General features: G+C 36.5%; 2 protein-coding genes across 3 annotated transcripts; one reads left to right on the top strand and one right to left on the bottom strand.

Annotated features, from left to right (window-relative positions):
- The first annotated feature begins 5294 nt into the window (after positions 1 to 5294).
- si:dkey-19b23.7 lies at positions 5295 to 9071 on the top strand. 2 transcript variants are annotated; one of them, XM_046852622.1, is made up of 9 exons: positions 5295 to 5370; positions 5456 to 5559; positions 5879 to 5950; positions 6048 to 6119; positions 6686 to 6858; positions 6943 to 7000; positions 7096 to 7267; positions 7374 to 7571; positions 8353 to 9071. In XM_046852622.1, exons 3-9 carry the CDS (start codon positions 5882 to 5884, stop codon positions 8562 to 8564), a joined length of 954 nt encoding a protein of 317 aa, XP_046708578.1. In that variant the 5' UTR covers positions 5295 to 5370; positions 5456 to 5559; positions 5879 to 5881; the 3' UTR covers positions 8565 to 9071. The 2 variants fall into 2 exon arrangements, with proteins under 2 accessions (XP_046708578.1, XP_046708577.1); XM_046852621.1 differs by having other exon boundaries at positions 5872 to 5950.
- A 1201-nt stretch (positions 9072 to 10272) lies between these two features.
- On the bottom strand, positions 10273 to 13260 carry si:dkey-19b23.8. Its single transcript, XM_046852624.1, has 3 exons — positions 12926 to 13260; positions 10944 to 11639; positions 10273 to 10786 (listed from the first exon to the last, which is right to left on the bottom strand). Exons 2-3 carry the CDS (start codon positions 11530 to 11532, stop codon positions 10701 to 10703), a joined length of 675 nt encoding a protein of 224 aa, XP_046708580.1. The 5' UTR covers positions 11533 to 11639; positions 12926 to 13260; the 3' UTR covers positions 10273 to 10700.
- Between the last annotated feature and the right edge of the window lie 13441 nt (positions 13261 to 26701).

Below are 26701 nucleotides of genomic sequence, written 5' to 3'. Positions count from 1 at the left end.
AAGATGGCAGCACATGCAAAACAGTATTTTCGATTAATGCTAATACTGTACGTGTGCTGTATTTGCAGACTATCCTCAGATATTCTTTAATTAAATCGAACACACAGCGACAGGTGGTGTTTATTAAATAATAAACTCTATTATCGACTAGGTTTTAAGAACATTTAAATATATAAAAAAATGTAATGTTCAATATCTTTAATATTTAGTCATCTGCTCTTACTGCAGTCATTTCTCATTTTAGATTTTCATCGTGACTTTTACATTTTTTGCATGTGTTCAGATGTCTCTCCAGATTTGATATAAGCTTTTGCATTAAACCTGTTGAGTCCATGACAGCTCTAGTGCACACTGTCAATAAAGCCCTAAATAAAGCACACATACTAAATACTATATACCTTATTTAAATATTATAACAATTCTATTTCTTTAGACTCTGTTAACTGTAGTCTGCAATTAAAAATTTTGCATTAAGTCAAGTCAAGTCAAGTCAAGCTTATTTATATAGCGCTTTTCACAACAGACATTGTCTCAAAGCAGCTTTACATAAATCAACAGCCAAGGTGAGCGGTGTGCATTTATCCCTGATGTGCAGCCATGGCGACTGTGGCAAGGAAAAACTCCCTTAGATGTTATGAGGAAAAAACCTTGAGAGGAACCAGACTCAAAAGGGGAACCCATCCTTATTTGGGTGACATCAAGAGTTTGATCATAAATCTTAAACTGGGAAGGAAAGTCTTGCTGCTGACAAATGGACGAAATTGACCCGTTTTCTAATACTTTCAACATGATTGATAAATAATATAAATACTTTGGTAAAACACAGCCACCAGATCCACACCTCATAAGTTATTCCAGGACTGCAGGGCGGTATCTCTCCACAAAATCATCTCCAGCTATCCAGCCTGTAGCTTCTCTATTGCACAAACTCCCGGTCTAGCCTTAGGAATGTACTACATACATACTTTAAGCCATAGTGCTCAGAGTAAGAATCTTTTTTATATGCTGTTACAATAATATCAAGTACATGGTATAATTCTTAATAGACAAATATAAAAAACACCTGGTTCTTTATGATATAGCATTCAATTTGTTTCTACAGTTGAAATTCTCTTCTTCAGTAAAGATGACAAGTTCAAAGGTCAAGGCCAAGATGCTTCTCCTGTGATGTTTACTAGACCTATAAAGATAAGATACACCAACAAATGTAGGTATTTCTCCTCATCCTTTTGACCATCGGGTGGGAAAAGCGGAGGTAAAGTTTACAGGCATTTCTGTCACTGCTGAAACGTATCTGTTTCAAATGAATATTGTGTTGTTGTGCCTCTTTCTTTGTCATAGTGTCACCTCAATATAATGAAGACAACAGCTGGAAATACACCATGGGTGATGGAGGACAACTCTGTGTCATAACAGAGCAAAGAAACACAGCTCAAGAATTTGGGAGTAAGCAATCGTATTAAAATGATTAAAAATACAAAATCTGTAAAATCCCTAAAAGTTTACCTTTTAAAATAGCTATGCTGAATGACTAGATCCTCTTCCTTGTGACTCATATGTGAGTGGATTTGTACTGTTGTAGTTTGAGGCACATATGCTGTGTGCTGGAGTAGAAAAGTACTTTGTTGGATATGAGAGGAAATCGAGTCATTCAAGTGATATACAGAAAAAAAGTCTACTGACATAGATTGAGCATTCTTGCCATTAAGGGCATGACTTTGCAAATAAGAATGAAGAGTGGAGGGGGAACCCTGAGCACATGCACATACTTCCTGCAATAACTACATTGCCTTATACCAAGGGCTACATTATGAACATAAAAAATCTGATGACCAGAAGGATTCTAGAAGAATCTATTTGAGGATTCACTATATGTGTTGCTTCCTCTCTGTCAAATGGAATTCTAATATTTACTGTCTGGTCTTTCAAAGAGGCGTTATAACATGTCACATATCTAAGAGTCACTCAGAGCTCCGCAGTACTCTGAGAAAGGGTCAGTGGAAATGACCAGAGAAGGTACAGGTCATCATCTACAGTCTTAGCTATGAAGGAAGAACAATCAATGTTAATCGAGCATAATAAATAACACTTCATTTAAATAAAATAAATATTTGTCAAATAAGTATAATACAATAGCTGAACTCTTTACACAGGTCATTCAAATCCTGACCAGTATTTCTGATGTCCATTCAAGCTATTAAAAAATGAGTTGAAGATGAAATAAAACTTTCTCCCTAAAATTAAATTCCAAAAGTCAATTGTAGGTGTTGTCTAATCACATCTGCTCAACAGCTCAAAACATTACAATACATAACATTCAGACTGGTAATAAATGAAAGAAAAACTAACAAAGAATGTTATGAGTATTGGCCCTACCAGTTGCTGCAGCAAGACTTTATGCATTACTGGACCTGTACTAGAGAGATGAAGACAATTTTACCAAAAGACATTTCCTCATCCTTTTTATTTTTTATTTTTTTAAATAAATACAGTCAGTTCAATATTTCCCATAGGTGTTCAGGTGGGTTTAGATCTGGTGATTAGGTAGGCCAGTGCATATGATCTACCTCATTTTTATATTCATTTAACTATTCAGCTATCTTTTATGCCCTGTGGAATGGACATGGCCATTTTTATTCTAGAAGAGGGTAGAAAAGATTCAACATAGGAAAATTTGATCAGTCAAGTTTCTATCAAATTGTATTCAAATTAAGTGGAAAATATTTAAAAATGTCACACACAAACACACCTGATTTTACTTTAATTTGCCACAATTTAATTTGCAATATTTTAATATTTGTACCTTCAAAGGATCTGCAAATATGTTGAGGTCCATGACTATTTTATTACTCATCTCTCTTAAAAACACAAATAAAATAGAATGTTACAATGAATAAACAAATGGCTGGACTGCTGTTAATTGAATAATACAGAGTGAAGAGTAGGCACTGTGCAGAATTCAAGTATCAGTTACAATATCATGGGATATATATCTGCAGCTCAAGCCATTTCACTCCTTTATGGGAAACAACCATTATCTGAAATGTAACCAAAACCTTAAAAATACATTTAATTTCATTTTCTGTCTAAGTTTAGAGAAATTTACTGAAGTCTAACCTCTTAGTAATTCTACTCATAGACAAGTTCACTCAGGCTCCAGAGTCCAACCAGAGAGCAATGAAGCATTAACACTGACATCAGTTTCCATGTTGTTAAACCATACGCTGACCCTAAACTCAGTGTCTCTCAACAAAGGCAGAAATAAATTATTTGCAAGCTTCTGTTGGCAGGTTATGCCATTTACATGTGAATAATCTGTGTTGTGTCACTGAAAACTGCACATTCTCAGTCATATCTAAGCCAACCCAGCATTTTTGCCCAGACACAGATATGCAATATACACCCATAGTTATGTATGTTTCAAGAAAATCTGGATGTAAAATATACTTTGTTCTCTACATAGTAGGAAAATTTCATTTGCAAGAAACACAAGGTCTCCATTGCTATTTATAAGCACAGATTATCCACATTCTGCAATTAGACAGGAAGTGAATACCAGTGTTTTCTGTGTGACAGGAAATTAGGTAATTTTGTATTGCTAAGCAGACAGGGCAGTTACAGTATAAGACTTGTATTACCGGAAGGAATCAAGACAGCTTTCAATGTAAAACTGCACCATGCTCCCCAGGAGACTGCCCTTGACAGACAACCTGAAGTGGCCTCCTTGATAAATGACTGTGATAAAATTCCCTTCAAAGAGGACATTAACAGACATAAAAAAGGGAGTCAGTCATTAATAGTTCTCTCTCTCTCCCACTCACACTGAAAAGAAGAATCAGAGGCAAACATAAAAAAAGGAATTAAAACAGGAGTTTTTTATTTTGTGTAGGATCACTTTCAGCTGTGGTGACTATGGTAATACAATGACGTCATTCTTTAAAACTGTGGACTAAAGTCATGCTGAGGTGACATACCACTCAACTCATAGTCATGTCTACAGACTACGTCTCCTGTTGTTTAATTAATCTATTTTAGTAGTTAATGATTTATTTTCCCGCCTTACATCTAAAATATGAGCTATTCTTATTTATTAGGAAAATAATTACACTACGATTTATGTAGTTCTATAGGGTTTCCCTAAAGACTCCAAAAAAAGGGAAAAATGTCTTCCAAAATAATAGTTTGTATGATATATTCTTTATAATTCATTTGATTAAAGAATATATATTGGAATAATTCTCATGGCTGGAAAACTGAAATAGTTGCAACATGTGGTTACTTGCACAACACCAGATGTGAACTCATGAGCTCCTAATGAGTGGGAGAAAACTCTTTGTTCACGAAGAAATGGAAGTCATGTAGTGGATGTTTTGCAAATAAAGTTATATTTTGCTTAACAATGTTCAGAGAATTATGTGACACAGTTGTCTGTATTTTTGTCTGTCTTTCTAAGTTTTCGATGCTTCATTCTGGTCAGGGTTGTAGTGGACCAATCAAGACAACACTAACAATGAGGCCTGTATTCACTCTGAAGTTGTGTTCATCAAGCACAGGCAAACTTGTTTAACTCTAGAACAATTACTGCATCAATTCCACCTCCGGGCAAAAACACAAGCTTGTGTTCAACCCATGGATCTTTGATGAAATCGCACACCAATACAAAATGATTTATGATACATTAATAGTCCTTCTGGTAGCATGTGGGCATTTCTAAGAAATGATGTATAGAAAGTTCCCCATCCAGCTACATAGAAAGATTCAGTTCAGTTCAGTTCTTTTAATTTTTTTTTTTTTATGAAAGTGCACTTTCAGGAAGTAATCGTTTTTTAGATAATAAAGGTAGAGACATGAGATTCCTAAGGCCTGTATAGTCCAGGCATGATACAATAAACAACTTCCTACCATGGATCGAGTATGGAAAAAGGTCTATATTCAACAGTCTATGAAGTATTATTAATAACATTTAATATCCAATAGTAAAGTTTAAATATTAGCATTCATATTCTGAAAACTAACATTTCTGTATGAGTGCTTACTTAAGAGACCTACAGTATGAAGGTGTATCCCAGGCATTACTCAAACTTTATTATAATGTATTTGCAAATGCCACTTGGTTTTGCACTAAGGCCAAATTTCGAGGATAAATGACCTTAATAAGTATATGACACACATGAGCTCATCAGGGCTGCGCACAGGTTAGCAAATTTGAAATCTGAAATTGTTTATAGACAACATCTACTTTATTAAATCGGGACTTTTTGTTGCGCTTTTTTGAAATGAGTAAAACATTCAGATGATCCCTTACCCGCGCCGGGGTGAGCTGAGAGTCAGTGTAAGGAATATACATAATAACGCTTATGTCATGCTCAGGTAAGCGTTTGAATTTCAGTGTAGAATCTCGAAGGATATGTATATTGTTGCATGCAAAGGAAAATTAAACATCTTTACATTAAAGCGACCTGATGCTGTGATTGTGGCCGTGGCAGTGCGCGTGCACCGGGAAGATGTCGGTTTGCAGAGCTGAAGCTATTACGCGTCATTGATGCAACTGTGACTGAGGTACTGTACATAAGCACGCTTGTCCATTTGCATTCAATTCTGCTTTATTGACATGTTTTCTGATTATAATTTGCAAAGGAGGAATGGTTATTTAAATAAGCAATGATGCCATTTATATTGCAAAGATGGTGAAATATTATTGAGGTTTTATTTTCAACAGCTCGCGCTTGGAAAACGTTACTAGAATAGTGGAAGGTTTTGCTGGTGTCTCTCTCTTTAGGACTATATATGTAATATAGTCACAAAACCTGATCTTTTCATTAGTAGGAATCTGGTGTTAAATGTATTCACTGGCGTTTTTTTATTCTTAAGAAAACAGGAGATGGAGACACATCAAAAGACAAGACTACAGCGGTTTCTGTCAGACCTGGCAATGTTAGGATCCTTACAGGTTAGAAAGCTGTAGAGCTTTCCTACAGCACGTTTATTTGAAGAGTGTTGTGTCATTATATTACAATAATCAGATATTCCTTCATTCCTTTCTGCAGGGTTTCTATTATTTTCAGCCCTGGATGAGGGGAAAAGAGGAACTGCTGCTAAATGTTGTCAATGAAGATCTTGTGAGTTTCTTTCCTGCTCCCTCCACCTTGGCTGATATACATTATTTGCACAAAATGTTTGCAGACATCTGACCATGTGTGCTTTTTGAACATCCCTTTCCATATTTAGTCCTGACTTGCTTTTATAATAACCTCTTGCAAGATGTTCTTGTGTTTGTAGAGATTTGTGCTCATTCAGCCCAAATGTGTTCGAGGAAGGAGCTCTAAAGCAGGCTAGTAAAGATCTTCCACTCCAAAACTTGTAAAGCATCTCTTCATAAAGCTGGCTTTGTGCACAGGGATATTGTCATGCTAAGGGACAGGTTTGGGTCTCATAGATCAACTAAAGGGAAAATGTAATGCTACTCCATCCAAAGACATCTACAACTGCAACTGTGTGATTCTAACTTTGTGGTAGCAGTTTGGGGACTTCTTATTGTACAGCTGGAAACATCAGGAGTTCCTATACTTTTGTCTATTTAATGTTAATCAGTCATCATAAAATTGAATTCTGAACTAAAGGTGGTAATAAGTGTAAACATATACAGTACAGGGCATTGATCTGTGCTTTTCACTTATGTCTTTAGAGATGGCCTTCTCCTGGGTTTCCTGCCTCACTTGTGTCATCCTGCACCAGTCCTACTTGCAGTAGCAGTTACAGTTTGGACAGTTACTATGAAAGCTCCCCATTACCTGGTGAAGGTCCTCAACCACAACCTAGACCTCAGTCTCCACAGGTCTCTCAACAGCAGCCTAGCAGGTAAAGAGGAATAGATTAAAAAACTCAAATCACATATAGAAATCTGAGCAACACATTTTTACAACTCTGTTATTCCTCTTATAGGAGTAATGATTTGCATCTTCTCCCAGCTTCACCAAGTGAGAGGGAGATCACTGTGCCAGTAAGAAAATCGTACAATTATATATTTTTTATTCTGTATTAGCAATGAGATTTCATTACTGTACTGAGGATGGTGAAAAATGTGCCTCAATACAGGAAATGAATCGCACCCTTTTCTTGTTGACTGCCTATGCTAAGTATGGACGGCCATATGCATGGGTAAGATCCAATCATGAACGTTTGGTAAACGTTGGAGGTGCTGACTCGCTTGCCAAAGATACACCGATGAAACTCAAATCTATTACAGACTCGGATTTAGCTCCTCAAGGTGGGCAGAATTGTATTCTTTTTATTTAAAATTAGGTTTAAACAGGAATCTAATGTCAATGAGTCACTTCTTTATAATGACAATAAAGTGTGTCTTTACATTAAAGGTACGCGGGTGTGGGATGTGGTTCATGAGTTGGTGGGTCTGTGCACCATGCCCCCTCCAGATAATCCTTTCTCTCTGGATATTTGTTACCTCAAAACCCTTTCACTCCCAGAGCGTTTCTTGACCACTGGAGCCCTCCTTAACTTCTTGGAGATAATTGTAGTTCAGGGAAGTCGCAAGGAATCATTCTACGATCTGGGTGGGTGCTATTCTGGAAATTCAGAACCTGTTGGCTTTACTGTAAATGTAAAAGGAACACTTAAGTTTAAATATTTAATAAATAAAAAAGCTGAAATATCACATGTACGTTAGGTATTCAGACCCTTTGCACCAACACTATAAAAACTAGCATTATTATTAGCAATTATTGTGCTCAGCCTTTTGCTAAACCTTGACTGGAGTCTACCTTTGGAACAGTTTACTGATTGGACATAATTTGATAAGGCACACACCTCTTTGAAGTCTCACAGCTGACAATGCATATCAGAGCAAAAGCCAAGCCATGAGGTCACAGGAACTGTCTGCAGAACTCAGAGACAGGATTGTTGCAAGGCACAGATATGGGGAAGGCTACAAAAATTGCTGCTGTAATGAAGATTTTTAAGAGCACAAAGTATCAAAGCACAAATAATCAAATGGAGGAAGAGTGGCACAACCAAGATTCTTCAAAAAACAGGTTGCCCAGCCAAACTGAGCAATCTGGGGAAGGGTCTTGGTTAGATTACCTGGTCTGATAAAATCGGGACTGAACTGTTTGGCCTTAATTTTAAATGTTGCTTTAACTAAGCAAAAGGGTCTGAATACTTATGTACTTGTATTTTTTTAATGTATGACTATTTTTAGAATTGTTTTCATATATACACACATATATACATACAAATTTTCAGTCTGTATATCTGTACATTGTGACATTATAGAATGTTCAAATATTACAGTTACAAAAATTACATATTGTATCTCAAAATGTTTTATTTCCTTAGTTTTGGAGGAGATAAAGTCCTTGAGGCAACTCCATTTTCGCTGTTTTGCTGAACTCCTAAAACACCGTAATGTTCAGAGGAGGAGCCTCTCAAGCCTGGACTCAGCAGATAAGCAGCAGTCTTTGACAAACAGCTATGGCCCTGGAGATGACCAAACTCAAGATTTATACAAAACAACAGTAGCAGGTTCTCAGAGACAAGAACCTAAATAATATTCAGATGCACAGACACCAGAAGAACTGCAGTGTGTAACAAGGGACACTAAAATCCTCGAAATGTGTAAGAAGTAATCACTATCTCACCTAGATTTAAAAACAATTAGTATTGTAAGGTTCCTTGGTGGTCTAGTGGTTAGAATGTGGCGTTCTCACCGCTGCGGCCCGGGTTCGATCCCCGGTCAGGGAACCGACCCCAGCCACTCTCAATGCTGGTCCCAAGCCCGGATAAATAGGGAGGGTTGCGTTAGGAAGGGCATCCAGCGTAAAAATGTGCTAAATCAAACATGCTGCTTGGTTTAATTATGTAATTAATTAAATTGTTTATCTGAAGCTTTGTTTTGAATCAAATGTATATGATATATTGCCAATGCAATTACAATTTATAGTGCCTGCTTGCCAAAGTGCAGAGTTTAAGATGCTTAATGAGGATTTACAATCAGCCTTTCATTATATATGAAACTGTTAAGTGAAATTTTATGAGAAATACATCAGTGAAGAGAGGTTTCTTGTGGTCTTTCAGCAATAACAATTTTTTTTATTCTAATAACACAGAAATAGAGAAAGGCAATAGCACTTTACTGTATAAACGTTTTAATTTTTGAAAATACATATATAAATATGTACACAAATAAAATATAATACAAAAACATGCACATTCATTAGACATCTAAAAACCCTTGAGCAGACATGAATATCCAATGTCCTTGTGTTATGGGTTGCACTTTATTATAAATTAGATTAAAACCAATGAGTATAAAATATCCAAAATGCAACTGAGTGAACTGCTTGACAGATTTGATAGTAAGGTACTGTAGGTCAGCATTAAACATGTATATACTTCCAAATAGAATATGCATTAACAATGTTGGCTGTAAATCCGCAACCTGTGCACTAGTAAGATCACGTAAAGCAGTCAAGTAGCATTAACCCTGTTTAATATACTTGGCTTATGTTACTGTACCAACCAAAATATATATATATATATATATATGTAGGACTATTGCTCTTCATGCTAAATTGAACAGACTGGTATATTGAAGTCAATGGTTTAACATTGAAACTTAAAAAAAAAGTCAAATTTGATGTTCAAAACCTGCAGTCCTGAAGGCAGAAAGTAGACTGAAGCTGAAGGAACATAAATGAGTTGGAATGGCTCTATTGGAATGCAGGTGCACGACATGAATCCTGCATAGACTGCTCAGGGCACATTGTGTTCCCTCGCTACGTGCATACACAAACGCTCACTGTGCTACTTATTTGCTCTTGGGAATTTTTTCTACGGTCCTTACTTTTTGCATTAAGTTAAATGAAGTGATGGAAAAAAACTTGACTTGGAAGAGCAAGTCTAATCTCAATCTAAAGCATAATCCACTCACTCCTTTTAAACACAGCAAAATCCATTTGCACATGTCCAAAGAAAACAATCTAAAAGTGTGGCTTTCTTCATCTGGTTAAAAACTGCATTAAGTGTACAGTGCATGTTAAATTATATGTAACTTGTAATTGTGCTGGCTTGCAACTGCGGTTTTTGGGTGGTAATAGTCATAGCACTTGCAACATTGCGGTTCCTGCATACTCCCTGTTATTACATAAATCCCTCATGTAACATGTCTAATACAAGCACCCATTCCTGCTTACAGCATTTCTTCCCACCATCCAAGCATATTGTATTTAGAGGAGAAGAAAAAGTTAATAATCCTAATCAAAAGAACTACCAGTCAGTTTTACTTAACTTTGGTAATATATATATTTAACTGCATGAAATTTGCATACAAGTCCTTAGAGGCTTCAAGTCTTGAGATGAAGATACAAACAATACTTCTACCAATTTGAAAAGCAACACATCAAATAAAAAATGACCAGCATATAATTATAGAACTATTGTCTCACCCCACCTTTTCAGTCATCAATGTCTTTGCCCGAATGGAGCAAAAACAACAACTTCAATTAAAGTCCAAACATTAATCTATAAAAACAGTACTTTCTTCGCCTGAAAGGTTTGTTGGAGTCAAGCTATGACAGGTCCAGCCGTTGTCATCTGTCACTATGTTGAGATGGTGGGAATGGAGAAAAAGTGCTTTCTTGTTGGTAGGATCCCATAGGGGTCAAGACATCCACTAGTTGGGAATCTCATTGCCAGTTTTCACTGGATGAACCTCTTCTGGTGATGCCTCTCAGAGGACTACGTGAAATTGAGCCCTTCTTCTTCCAACGCACTGCATAAAGAGATGCACAATGTTACATTCAAGCACAAAACATTATATGCTTACAAATGTAGACTATTTCCTAATGCATACAATAATCCCCATTCATTAATAAACAGGCAGCCTCCAAAATGGTATGAAGCAGAAAAAAATTTTTCCGTCTGCTTACCTTTCCCCAAACTGGCTGGCAGTGTCAATCCTTTGGCAGCGGCAGCAGGGGTGATGTCACCCTCAACATCCCTAGCAATGCCCTCCGCCTTTGGCAGTGTCGCACAGCCATCTTGCCAGTCGTTTAGTGCCCTCTGAAATGAGTTTGCTAGGCATGCTGTCATATCCTTTGCCCTTTCCACACGACTACACCAGAACACCCGACACTGTAGCTGTTGGCCAGGTTGCCTGCATATATAGAGGAATACGTTGGGATGGGCTGTGTGTGATGCGCAGTAGGCAATGTCATGCAGGTAGGTCTTGGTGAGCTGTCTCCCTGTGCTCAACTCTTTTACTTCTACATATCGTGGCCGCACCACCAGAGCATGGTCTTTGGATAACTTTCCAGGCGCACCATCTAGGAGCCGGTTAATGACTTCTTCTGCCTGCTCCAGGTCAAGAGAGAAGATTTTTTTAGTGCCTAGATAATGGACTTTGAATATGGGGTCCCCATGGGAAAGGCTTTCTGTGCGGTCACGTTTAAAGTGTCTGCGCAGGGCTGCAGGAGAGTTCTTCAGGGCCTGCATCAAGTGGAAGGAGGCCAGAGACATTTTGGGAGAGGTTTGGGTGTGACTGATGTGACTTTCAGAAGAGGGATCCTGCTTCCCTTTTCTCAGTGATTGCCACAGATCAGTGTGTTCAAATGTACATCAATGATCTAAAAGAGAAAGTGGAAATATATCAAAAGGACATCAAAGTGGGACACATCAGTGCTATGTCTTTTCTGTATACAATGTTACTTGCCCATTATGAATTCACTAAAATGTGGCAGAAGATTGTGGAGAAAAACATCTGTAGCCTGTATTTGCAAAGTTAATCCACCATTACCCTCAAAGCCTCATCTGGCTATAGTAACTACATTCTTCACCTGGACATGCAAGCAGACCTGACTTTTGAAACATGGATATTAACAAACCCTGGATATATTAGAAAGGCAAAAACATACTAAGCCTGATGATGCGCTGGCTTTACAGACCAGAATTATAAAACAGTCAGTTACTAAAAACATTATTTTCCCAGCATACCAACTTTACACTGCAGTTCAGACCATTGTTTGGTGTTTTTCCGCTTTCTCCTTTCTGACCCATTATTTCACTATCCCTGATACGTTTCTGATGTTGTGCAGGAACCCGACCACCAACTGTTTAGGCTGTGATGGCCATTGTTGAGCCAGTCACAGACAGGATACAGCTTTAGTACACATCCCGATCAGCCCCACAAATATTTCTAGCCCAAAGAACAATGGCATGCCTGGTTGTGTAGATCACATGTAAGGAACACAAACAGGAGATAACTTAAATAGTGATAAAATTCCAGGTAATACTGCAGGATCCATGTGCATACCAAAAGAGGAGACCATTCAATGGCTTACTATAACAATAGGTGTCAAGTTTGATTCCTCCTCATGATAGGTGCATGGTTGGGAACAGGTAAGCGTGCTGGGTTGAAACATAACTAGGCAATACATTTAATATGACCTGACAATCATGCAGGGGAAGAATAAGGATGCAACCCCCAGGAATCTAAAACGTTAATTGGAAATTGCTCTGACACAAATCTTACAGCCCTATCAGGAATATTAGCTGGGGGTAAGCTATTATAACTTCAAGCTGATTTTATAGAAATGAAAAGGGTTTATGTAAAAACAAACAATTTATACTTTAGGAAAAACCCCATGACTGCGAAAAGTGGTGAATGAATGCTGCTTCATTTACAGGCAAAATATAAACGCGTTCATTATAAAATAATAGTAAAATGTAAAATAAAATTAATGTATAGGAAAAGCCTTTTTTTTTTTTATCAAATAGCTTCATGGACACAATGACACAATGGAGGTCAGGGCTGAAACTCTCCGCTCATTTCTGTAGTTTTCCCAACAAAACCACGTTCTCACAATACAGTAAGAAATAAAATAAATAAAGAATTAGAAATAAAATGATTTACCTATCATTCGCTCCTTGTTTTGCGTTCCGTGTCCGTATAAAGGAAAAGTAGAGAAGTTTTTCCCTCCCGGTATCACAGTCAAGTTTGGATTTCTCACATCACGGTTTGAAGCTGGTGGCTGATATTTATATTATATTTTATCAACTAAAAATAAAAAAAGCTGGTCCTGAAAGCATGTTCATTGAGGTAAATTGGCGAACGTCTTACAGTCAATAACTAAGTAACGTTCTAGCCTTTTTTTTTCTCGGCGCTGTGAAACACGCAATCCAACTCAAAAATGTGCTTCTCCGCTCTTTCCACTAGACTCGTAGGACTCAACGCACGTCCACGACGCTATATTTGAGAAGCGCGGGCACGTGAACCAGCATCTGCGTCACCATGAGGCCAGAGCGAGCGCGAGCCGTGGTGGAGGCGGGGCCGTGTTTAAAAATCGCCTACTAGCATACTGCATAGTGTGCCAAAATAGTACGTCACACCATTATATTTATTCTATTCTCTGTTGTTGCCTTTAGTGCGTTTATGAATCAGTCTGATTATAAAAAGTATTATTTAAAAAAAAGAAAGAAACATGAGTGCCCTGCTACGAAGATGCCCTTCTACAGTGCAAAAAAAAATAGCACAAAGCATACATGGAGCGTTGCTATTTACTCTATAAAAGCCTACTATTAAATATGGTAGTATGGGGTTTTGGACGTGATGTGATGTAAGTTGCATGCAAGGCCTAAAGATGCTGGAGCTCTCTCAGAAAATGTTGTTTATTATTGCTTTAATTTCCCTATACGAACGTGTCCGCAGTCACCAGACCAATATGTAAATACTCAGATATCTAGCATCTAGGACAGGTTTGATCTTGGGGACTGACCAGGGAACACAACACCTTTTTGTTTTTTAGTCTGAACACTGTTTGTTACACAAGGATGTCTGACTAGACAGTTTGAAAATTAGGCTACCAGAATACTAACACACCTACATACGCACATATGCAAAAATCATTTGCATAAAATCATGTCTGTTTATACTTCCTTCTGTAGTTTTGGCTGAACACATTAAACATGTAACATGAAAGCAGAACTTAATTTAACCCAATATTTCTGATGAGGTCTGATGAACTGAATATATTAGCAAACATTTCTCTCAGGGCTTACTGAGAAACCAGTGAAGTGAAACAGGCTAAACAGGACCATGTGTTGTGGACTCAGAAGAGAACACAGAGCTTCTGTGTAATCAGGGCATAGGTCTGCGTGGCACACCCACCTCCCTACTTTTAGCAGCACAGCAGTGCCATTATTGAGGTACAAATGACGCAACTTGCACCCCCTACTCCAACTAACACACCAATGAACACACCACGCCACGTAAAAGCATGGTTTTCCTGCCAGTTGACTTCTATACTAAGTATAAGGATGACTAGCTTCTTGTTAGGGTTACTGTGCTCGGTATAACTGAACAAGAACAAGTCCTGCTGAGGGTGGGTCTGGAAAAAGCAATTTCTGTCTGTTGCGTCTTTGTTTGATTATATTTCAGGTACCAACCTTTTGATGTCTTTGCTTAATGTGTAAGTCTTACGTGTGTACCGGTCAACCAGGTTGAAATGGGTTTGTTTGTTTAAGGGGAATAATACAGTAACCAACTTGTGTAAAAAGAAATCAAATTACTATGTAGACTCTATATTGAGCCTTGCAGGTGCTTTACATGCATTTTCTGGAGGAACGTTGTTTCATTTCACTGTGTACTGCATCAGCTATATATGGTTGAAATAACAATAAAAGCTTTTTGACTTGACTTTTCCCTCTATTTATTCCCCATATTTTGCACATTATTTGCAGTCTAAACATTTGTTACTTTTCCTAATACAAATTAAAAAAGACCTGAAAATATTAATTAGAAGGGGACAATGCAATTAGTTCTATTTTGCTGTATAACCTACATTTAAACATCAGTGCCTCCATGATTATTATTTGGCAACACTTTCCCTGAAGAGAATACAATCATTGAATGACCTATCATGTCCAACAAGGTTGGAGAAATTGGAAAAATAAAGGGATCTTGGAACCATCCTCAGAGCAGAACATTTTAAGCATCTTTATATTCCCAGGCCAGCACACTGGCTTTCCTCAAACCACTGGCCAGTAAGTCTGAAAATTGAGATGGCCATGGACAAGCAGTACTTTTGTGTTGATTTGCATGTATAGTCTCTTGTTAAATGAGCTATTAAAGGAGAAGCTTCAACCTCCTGGCAAAGCTAACCAGGTTTTAGATAGAACTATCCTGGTACTCATAATGCCATCACAAGAACTCCAGAACTACCAGCTGCAAAACAGTCCCCAGCATTACTGACCCAGCACCATATTTCACATCAGATTCATAGCATTTTCTTTTTATTATGTGCAGTCTCTTTATTCATTAAACATGTAAAGTATCTGCAATATGATTAAAAGATAAAAGACCTGACCACAGCACACTGTAGCCCATTTTGTAGTTTAAAAGCTGCTTAGGAAAGTTTAGACTCTACAGTTTTAGGTTACTTTCAGACAAGGTGTGCACAGGAAGGGTGAGTCTAAAATGAAAACTTTGGGTCCTTTGGCTCCCTTGCCATTTCCCTCTCTATGTAAAAAGTCTGATTCATTACACTTATTGTTCATATACAGCTTTCAAATAAATATAGTTTTATATTTTATTATTATATTTCTAAATGTTATTGAATAACTTTTCTAAAGTCCTTAACAAACAGGGAAAACACACGACATTATACAATCTAAATGAAATGCAAATATGATTAGTGATACATTTACCAGCCATCCCATGTGGCACTACCAAAACTAATGACTTGTTTCTCTTCCATAACCTCCTTTTTTTCACGAGAGACCATAGCACTAGTAGCTTAATAGATGGTGTACCTTAACAAAGTAGTATGCAGTATTTTATAATTTGAGTACTGAAAAGTACATTTATAAAGTATTTTGCACCACTGTAAACAGCTGTTAATCTTCCCAGAGACTGTGCAAAGACTTTGCGCTTTAAGGGTTATCCTGAGCAACTGTATGGGTTCTTTGTACCACTCCTATGATAATCATTTGTTTTGCAGTAGTAAGAGTCAAGACAAATTTACAAGTACTACAATAAGGATTTTGTGTATCAGTAGGATGGTATAATCGAGAAAAAACACTCACTGCATAGGTCACCTATCCAACTTTTCTGGTCAAAAGTATTTAAGTATTTATAGTATTTATCTAAAGATAAACAGAGAACCTCAGTTTACAATGTAGTCCTTAGTTAAAGATAATTTGACAGCATACCAAGACCTTGTAGAGATAATGTAGTGAAATCATTATTATTCTTAGATAATATCAAAAGATATCTGCTCAGATTTCATAGTGACTGTGGTTTAAGGAAGTTTGTTTAAATAAGGCCACTTTAGTTTTCATATTAAGGGTGGATCAGTAATAGAGTAAAAGAGTGGGCATCAGTTCCTTATGTGGTCAAATGTGCTGTGAGTATATCTTATACAGAGTGTGGGTAATTTCAATGATTGCATTAATATATCGTAAACCTTTTCAATACCTACATACTGACTTGGTGTGCACACAAGCATACAGAATTAAGCATTCATACACACAGGCCTCCAGTTTAGTAGTAATGGTCACACACACACACACATATATGCACAACTTATTTTTGGCTCTGGTACCATCCATGTGACTCAGAGAAAATGTGTGGATATGCCCAATGCAAGCATGCCATTCAGTACATTTGAGTTGTTTATTTGTTGGCATGTGAAGGAGCTACAAGTAATTACTGTACTGTGATATTGCTGGAATACAGTTCTAGAAAACCATAACTTAATACTAAGTATTCATTATGCTTACATAATGAATTATTATTATATATGGTAATTATTTAAACAAAATATTAACAAAAGTTTATTTTTCTCTGCAACAATTCTGAGGAAGAATGTATAAAACACATTTTTCACAAATAAAATACAGTTATTTTTAAGTGACACTTGATCTAGATCCCAGTCATCACTAGTTTGGAAATTTACCTTTAAAATAGTAGATTGATAAAGATATGCTTATTTTGGATTAAATGATCGAAATACGGTAATATCTTAATTTGGAAATCGAGTCCATCTGCACAAATGAGATTGGTTATGCTTTGTACTGATGTGGGCCTTAAAGTGAAATGATTTCCCTAAAGTGAATTTCTAAATTTAAATGACCTTCTTACGGATGTGGCTTTGACTATCTGATTGGCTTCTGTGAGCATTAAATAGTAACTGCTGAAAAAGGTGTACATTTTTGTCTAATATAAGAATCCTCATACCCATAAGTATTTGGAGATTTTCATAATTTACACAATCCCTCTATTTTTACAGACACAGAAGTAATTGGACAAATATAAATAAAATTTAAAAAACGTATAGACCCAGTTATTTAAGAACCTGGTCCATTACAGTTGACAAAAAGTCTCTTTTGGTTTAACAAATGTGATTTCTGACGTTATCGAATTGTGTATATTATGTTAAATAGGTTACTTGATTCAAATGACTCAAATGACGCTTAATGAAATAAACATCACTCAAATCAAACCATGTTTTGAAATTATTTTAAGTGTTTGTTGGCTTATTATTAGTGTTCACTTTGGGGAATAACCTGTTATGATGTTTTACTGACAGACTGGTGTTTTTCTGTTTGTTTATAGTGTACATGTGACCTTTCAGTGACCTAAAACAGCATTCATGTTCCCAAATCTCACAAATCTCCACATACTCAGAAGCACAAAGTCACGTACACCCTGGTGGCCCAGAGCCTAGATGCAGGCTGCAGTCCTGTGTGCATGTTTGTTTGAGAGGGGTGCAGAAACATTTTGAGGTGAAGAACTGCGAGATGAAGAAAAAAATAGAACAAAATGAATGACCTTGACCTCATCTATGTGGCTTCCTCATCTCTTTCGGATCTGCCCAGGACAAATTACCTTATTAAGTGTACACTGGCCAGTTTTATCCTTTTTCTAGTTACTTCAGCATGTAGAGAATAATAGTTTAAGCCATGCTAACAACTACATGTATCTATGACACCATAAGTATGATTAATTTTGATTGAACTACAACAGTGTTTTAAATATATTGTTTCTTTTACACTAAAAAAAAATTCCAGACCAACTTGTCTGACAGGCATGTGTGGTTCTGTTGTTTACAGTAACGTGCGTTTCCACATGTTGACATGAGTGTTTAAAGAACAGATGTGTGCTTACTAAATAATTACTTGTTTGAATATACACAAACGTGCATCAGACAGATAATTCTGTAACCTGTCTGTCCTCATTTTTAAGTGAAGCTAAAGGACCTTGGCTATTCCTTGCATGGAGGATTTCTTTTTTTTTGTATATACACTGCTAGCACTCATTACTGTTTTAAGGGGACGTGAATTTTAAATGAGAATCACATGTAAGTTAGGAATTACATACAAGTTAAGCAAGTTAATATTCTTTATTAAACTTTAAACTTACGTACTCCTCAGACTAGTAAAGTATCTTTACCAGTGTTACAATAGGCTGGTAAACCCTCCTTGCTGCTATAATCAAGAAACTTCCATATAAGGAAAATAACAAGTTACTGTAATTACCATATTTGTGTGAGAGACTCGACATGAGCTCATCTGTCATGTGACTCGGTCCCTTATGACTGTTGATGTTATGCTAAACCTTTACCACAAATATGTTTAATATTGCAACATATTAACTCTGGATATCTTAAAAGGTTTCACTTACATGGGTGCACATGGACAAAGGGAAATACCAATGAATTATCAGGAATATGAGTAATGACAAAAAAATGCTTTTAAAATTCTATTACTACATATTATCTGGTATAAGGAAATCACTGCACCAAATATAAGATATAGATATTGTGACAATCTTGACCAAAATTTCTAGAAATTATGAGGACAAATTGATATAGTTGGTGTACACACAGATAAAATAAGAAAGAACTATTATCAGGTAATAACGTTTTTTAAATCCACCCCAACCTGACCTTAACCCTAACATTTCATACAAGTTTGCAGTTGTGAAGCTATGATGATTTACACATGATGAAGTGAAAAGCTACATAATACCACAAGCTATAATTATATTTGATATGCAGTTTGTACTTATAGTAAGCTACAAAAGTAGCTGCAATGGCTGAAGTATCTAATCTTGGTGGCATTAGTAAGAAAAACACAGCAGTAGAGAACATCACGTCATAGACTAATCAGGAAAAGGAGGCAACTTCCTGTGTTGCACATGGTTGCCTCAGTAGCTGTTTCTCTTTTTACCCAAGTCCTGGTCTGAAGTCTGTTTTTTACAGCATAATGTGCTTATGTCTAAGGGGATGCTGATCTTAGATCAGACTCTTTTATTTGTACTTACATTCTCTCTAGGGATGACAAGTCAAAAGTGATACAAAAATAGACACTACCTCATACCCCCTCAATTTTTAATACCATTATGACCACACATGATTTATTTTCCCACAGTTTATAAAAATAATTTACATTAAATGTGGCACATGACTGGATATAATACATTGAAATATTTATCACATAACAACCCATTTATAAAGAAATGGGAAAAATATGTATATACTGTATATTATACCTACAAGATAGCTTAAAGAAATCTAAAGTAATCCATGTGTGTTAATTTAATAGCAACTCTCTCCAGTCTGTGTGAATGATTTATAATACAACACAAAGTGTGCTATCATCAGCCGTCTTTACTTTCAAAATTGACTTCATTAAATCTGGAAGCTGATCTGTCACAGTGGGTTTGAAAAAAATTAGGTGACATTAGGTTACACCCTTCAGCATACTGGGTCAGATTTCCCTGTAGTTTCCTTAAAAAAATCCATTTGTCTGTGTTGAACAATGAAAGGAACCTGGGCATGACTGAGTTTATACATTTTTTCGCAATATTTTTCTAGCTATTGAGAACAATGAGACTATAAAATATTTGGTTTATTTTTATTTTTGGATTTGTCTGCTTTATGCTCCTTTGCAGTTGTTTTTTAGGCTATTTTTGAAATAGTTTATTTATTAATTATTATTGTTATTAATAATAATAACAATAATAATAATATTAGTAGTAGTAGTAGTAGTATCTTTATTGTTATTAAAAATATTATTATTATTATTATTATTATTATTATTATTATTTGTAGTAGTAGTAGTAGTAGCAGTAATAGTATTAAAATAATTTTGTTGTTGTTATTATTATAATTTTTCTCTTCATGTATTACCATTAATACCACTACTAATCGTTTCACTACAATTATGAATGAGCTAGATCTAGTAAATCTGATGAAATATATGAAATCAAAGGTGCAAAATATTATCGAATCAAAGATCAAATATTTACCAAAAATGCATTAAAAATGGAATGGCTTTTTCCGCATTTTCATTTCTAACCTTAGCTATGACTGTACGGTTATTGAGTCAGCGTGGACTAAAAAACCGTTATACCGGGTTGGCTTGTGCGCATGCGCATGCACGGTAGCCGGTGCGTCACGGCTGGAAAATGGATGGCGTCAAGTAGCGTCACACCACAGCAGGAGCTTTGAGCTGCAACTCCGCGTTTCTCTAACACGGGCTTATTAACGGCGTCGAGGGGTCGAGGGGCCGTTTGGAGAAAAGAACGAGTGTGTGTGCACAGTGATGCTGTAACTCCACTCATTTCCTTCCCGCCCCGTCTGTGCGTGTGTGTGTGCGTGTGCGCGCATGAGTGAGGAGGCGTTGTTCAGTTGCGCGCACACTGCTATATTTAGCACTAAAATATTAGTCTTGTGGTCTATTTCCAAGCACTGACCCTCTTCCACACAGCTAATACAGTGGGGATTTTTTATATAAAGCTATTTCATGAAAGGACACCTTTCTCAACGCATGTGTTCTGCTCATTGCTGTTGTCACTGTTTTTATGTCCTAATATCTCATAGAGTCTTTGGTTCCTGAAGGTTTTGTAATGATTAATAAGCGTGTTTTGTCTATTTTCTGTGTGGTTGATATCAGTGCCCTCGATATCAGTGGTTCTAACTGATTTTAGGTGCGATTGATGATTTTCTAACAGGATTCCCAGGTCATAGGTGAGCCAGCAGGTATCTAAACGTGATGTAATATGTTTTTGGTTTTGTGGAGATTTAATGGATTTTCATGGCATTTAGGAGATTTAACCTACAGTTCAGGTCTGAGCAAAGTCAAGACAGTCTAATGATGACTGATGACTGTCAAATATTCCCAACAAATCGGTTAAGAGTACCCTGAATATATCTAAGACATGTAACCGAGTCAACAGTAAGCTGATTCTTAGAAATGATTAGCTCCTAGTGGGAAGAGGTTTAATGTAAAGCACTAGCTTATTGCCTTTATACAAGAAAACAACAGCCCAAAGGTGTTTTCGAAAGCAGTGTGCTGCAATGTGATTAACTTAGGCTTAATGTTAAGACTCCCATGTGTTTGTCTCGCTGATTTATAAAACTTAATTACTTCGTTTTGAAGGGCACATCTTGTGAGGTATTTATTTCTGGGCACAGGGTTAGAGTTGGCTGTATGTGCGTCATTACTGTTTTAAAAAGGAAAACGTTTCCCCCAAGTCTTAGATATGGAGGTGTGTGGGTGTGTGTATCTGAAACTTATGTGGAAAAACTGATTGGATTTTTTTTTTTTTTTTACTTTAATGTTCTTATGTTTTCTAAAATAACTAACCGGCCCTCTGCACACATGCAAATCTACTAATAGCACATACTACTTTCATAATACATTATGTGAATCTATCACTGAAAGTCTAATGTACAAATAGCAAACTGCAAATCATCAGCTCTTATCCCTTAAAACCATTTTCCGTAGTTACATAGTATGTTTGTGTACATCATAAAATTTTCATTAAACCAAAGAAACCAAAGTTTTACCTAATGGTATCCATTAGACATAACATTACATAACATGGTATCCACTAGATATAACATAACAAACCAGTAAAGGCCCACAGAACCCATTACAGTTACCATTATAAACATTACAAATTCATGAGAATTTCTATTATCTTATTATATAAACATTGTTATAAATGTGTACTTTACTTTGTAATTGCTACATAGAAAGCCTCATATGCTTTAAACTATCTATATATACTGTATATTGAACCACATTCCCATATATATATATATATATATATATATATATACACACACACACACACACACATATATATATATATATATATATATATATATATATATATATATATATATATATATATATTATATTTAGGGGCATCTTTTTATGAACGGTGAAGTGAATAATCTCTTTATAATAGCACCTCTTCACATTAGTCAGCAAAGTAAACAAAGAGCAAAGTTGTTGTTAGAAGTATTTAAAAAATGGGCAAGCATTAGGATTTAAGCAAGTTTCACTAGGGCCAAATTGTGATGTCTAGACTACTGGGTCAAAGCATCTCCAAAACTGCATCTCTTGTCGGGTGTTCCTGATTTGCAGTAGTCAGTATCTATCAAAAGTGGTTCAAGAAAGGAACAGTGTTGAAGCGGTGACAGGGCCATGGGCAGCCAAGGCTAATTGCTGCACGTGGGGAGCAATGCAGTTAATGCTCGAGGGTCAGGACTGTTTTAGCAGCATTAGGGCGACCAACACAATATTAGAAGGTGATTGTAATGTTATGCCTGATCGGTGGCCATAAAGTTATGCATGGTTGGTGTGTGTGTATGTTGTATATCAAAATATTGAATAATTTATCTGTTAATACTGTATATCAGAGGCGGGCCATACACTTCACACCTAGTCATTCCTGAATCACTTCACACATAGGCATTCCTGAATCAATCCACCTCTGAATACCATCATTATGACACTACGGCTATAGAAACCATCAAAACAAAGATGCAGTACATAGCACTTTTCAACAAGTTTCCTTTTAATGCAGCCACAGCTGCACCGCATAACCTTGTAAAATTACCCCGGGTTTCCATGCATTTTTGTGCATTTTATTGTGCATTATGGTTCTCCTGTGGATTTGAGAATTAAGGCAATTAAATGCAAGTATAAATGCAAAGTATAAATGGTTCATGAAAATGTTTAACAACTTTTTTCAACTGTTTTGTCTGACCTTTCCTCATGATGTCCAGCTGTTCTTGAAAAGTCTGTCTTGTAAATGTTCTTGTATGTGTATTTGTGGCCAAATTAAGTTCTTTCCCTCTGTCAGCCTTTGTATAATGAAAAAAGTTACACACAAAGACAAGCAACAAAGAGAAAAATCTAGGAAATTAACAGGATAAACTATTGGGAATAATTTAATATATTGTTATATTATATTCATTGACAAAAATATAGTAAAATCACCTCATCACTCCTCGCACTGCTTGACTTGTACCACCTTCTCTCGAGGTAAGAGGTAAGTATACTTCAAGGCTCTTCTCTGTTCTGGCACCAAGGTGTTGTAATGAACTTTCCTAGATTTCCGAACAGCGTCCCTGGCTATCTTCAAGCGAGGAGTGAAGATCCACCTCTTCCTGAAACACTTAAACTGATACTTTCCATGCTTGCTTTGTTTATAAAAAAAATACAAATAATCCTCTCAACAGAGTTGTAGGCTGATTTATCAAAAGTTTGTAATCTAGCATACCAGTGTAGATTTATTCATTGATCGAGACTCAAAGAACTTTTGAGCTTTGCTTTGGACAGGTACATCTGTTAAATGCCACGAATATAAATGCAAATATAAAATATGTCAGTTATTCTGAGATTTAAGGCTAGCAAAAAAGTATATCAAACACTGTACAGTATATGTTTATCTATATCTATACTCTATCAAATACTGTAAATCCATATATACTGTATATCAAATACTGTATATATATATATATATATATATATATATATATATATATATATATATATATATATATATATAAAACAATTTATAAACAATTGAACAATTCTAAAATAATGTCATCTTCACTGCTCAACAGTTGAAGGAGTTTTTGTCGTGTCTATACCATGCTACCAGAACACCTTTTCCACAAAATAACTAAGGCATTTGAAAAAAAAATACATTATTTTGCAGAAAACACACTGATCAAAATTAGAGAACAACAATGACTGTAGCATGGAAAAAGATTACAACAAAATTTTCTGAAGGTTACAACAGTCAGCAATTAGTAGGAAGTGTACAGGCCTCTGCTCTGAATGACTTCAGCACATCTGCAGCCACAGGACAGCACTAGTCTCTCACACTGCTCTGGTGTGATTTTGGTCCACTCTTCTTCCAGTCTCCTCCACAGTTCGGTGACTGTAGTGGGTATCTCGGCCATAACTTTGTCGCCAAGAATTTTCCAGAGGTTCTCTATTGGGTTGAGATCAGGACTCTGGGCAGGCCATGTCATTATTTCAATGTTTTCAGTTTCAAGGAACTGCTTTACCCGTTTTGCTTTCTGACATGGAACGTTGTCCTGCATGAACACTGCGGGCTGATTGGGTGATGAACGAAGGGAAGGAACCATATGTTGTTGAAGAAGGTTCTGATAAACATTTGCATTCACTCTGCCATGTAGCTGTATAAGAGGCCCAAATCCTGCTGCAGAAAACATGCCCCAAACCATGACACTTCCTCCTCCACTTTTTACTGACTTCTTTACACACTTTGGGTTCAGTCTTTCTCCAGTTTGTCACTGAACATAATGTTTTCCATCGGACCCAAATAAATTAAACTTGCTTTCATCACTGAAGTGAACTTTGGACCAGTTCTCCTCTGTCCGCACAACATGCTTAGTCTAGCCTTTTGATTCTTTCTGCTAATGAGAGGTTTGGTCACTGCAGAGCAGGCTTTCAGTCCAAATGCTCTTAAATGTCGAGACACTGTATGACGAGACAGATCCTTACCCTGTTCAGCGCTGAACTGGTGAGCAATTCCAGCTGCAGTGTGGAAACGATTGCCCATTGAGATCCTCCGCAGTATCCTGTCCTCTCTTGTATTTGTCTTCCATGGACGACCAGCCTCATTGGCGAAATTGAATGAGTTTGTGATGTTGTAAAAATTCAACATTCTTGAAATCACAGATTTGGAACGACCAACTTGTCTTGCTATGGCTGATAGTGTCATCCCTTTGGCATTCATCTGGACAACCTGCTGCCGGAGGCTTTCAGTCACTTTAGAATGGCCCACCATCTTGCAGAGTCAGTGAAACTGGAAGGTAGGCTGCCAGTTAAATAGGGGTTGACAGATAATCAAGGAAATTAGCACCAGGTGCCAGATTAACACCAATAACTGGGGGTATCTGAAAGTGTTCTCTTATTTTGATCAGTGTGTTTTCTGCAAAATAATGTTTTTTTTTTGTGGAAAAGGTGTTCTGGTAGCATGGTATAGACAGGACAAAAACTCCCTCAACTGTTGAGCAGTGAAGATGACATAACCTCAGAATTGTTCAATTGTTTATAAATTGCTCTCTAATTTTGATCTCCAGTGTGTATATACAGTGAGAAAAATAAGTATTTGAACACCCTGCTATTTTGCAAGTTCTCCCACTTAGAAATCATGGAGGGGTCTGAAATTGTCATCGTAGGTGCATGTCCACTGTGAGAGACATAATCTAAAAAAAAAAATCCAGAAATCACAATGTATGATTCTTAAACTATTTATTTGTATGATACAAATAAGTATTTGAACACCTGAGAAAGTCAATGTTAATATTTGGTACAGTAGCCTTTGTTTGCAATTACAGAGGTCAAACGTTTTCTGTAGTTTTTCACCAGGTTTGCACACACTGCAGGAGGGATTTTGGCCCACTCCTCCACACAGATCTTCTGTAGATCAGTCAGGTTTCTGGCCTGTCGCTGAGAAACACGGAGTTTGAGCTCCCTCCAAAGATTCTCTATTGGGTTTAGGTCTGGAGACTGGCTAGGCCACGCCAGAACCTTGATATATATATATATATATATATATAAATGTAAATCGTAGACCTATAATAGACTGTTGCATCTTATTTATCATTTAATACTGTGTAGCCTATTATAACTATACACCTATTAGAAATAATCTCAAATCACATCCTATAAACGTACATTACAGCGTGGTACAAAAAAACTGCACTACCTAAACCCTTCTGTAGTTGGAGTGTGTGTTTGTTACGCACAAACAAACACAAACTTATGCACAAACTTATGCAAAGGTCACATGTGTGTACCACTATTGCTCGCTACAGCCTCCATGTTAAAAAAGTCAAATTCCATTGGCTGGGACACAACTGGATGCAGGTTTACCCAGATAAAAAATATTTGTAAAATGATTTGTGTTAATCAGTTTAGTTAAACTCCACAATAACTTTCCCATACCACATGCCAGGAAAATGTGCATGTACTCACGCTGTCATTAATGTAATTAAGTCTTTAAACTCAGCAATCAGTAATCAATATTATTGTACATGTATTATTGTACATGAATAGTAATCATTTATAATAATAATAATAATAATAATAATAATAATAATAATAATAACAACTGTTAAAGGGGTTGACTACTACTTATTACAAATGCTAAGTACCAGTTCTTGAAAACACAAGAGAAGCTGCATTTTGTTAACCTTACATACACCAGGGACCAGCCAGGGTCGTGTACTTCTACACAGATATAATGTACACGTTTGCACACATCATGGGCACAGGTAGGTGACGAATTGAAGGAAAAGAAAAATAATTAAGTGTTGGGTCTCTACAAACCGCCTGATCAGCTTTACCT

The sequence above is a fragment of the Silurus meridionalis genome, chromosome 6 (genome assembly GCF_014805685.1).
Source record: "Silurus meridionalis isolate SWU-2019-XX chromosome 6, ASM1480568v1, whole genome shotgun sequence".
Lineage (NCBI taxonomy): Eukaryota > Metazoa > Chordata > Actinopteri > Siluriformes > Siluridae > Silurus > Silurus meridionalis.
The sequence above is the reverse complement of the archived record's forward strand: the minus strand, read 5'-3'. Positions and strand labels throughout refer to the sequence as shown.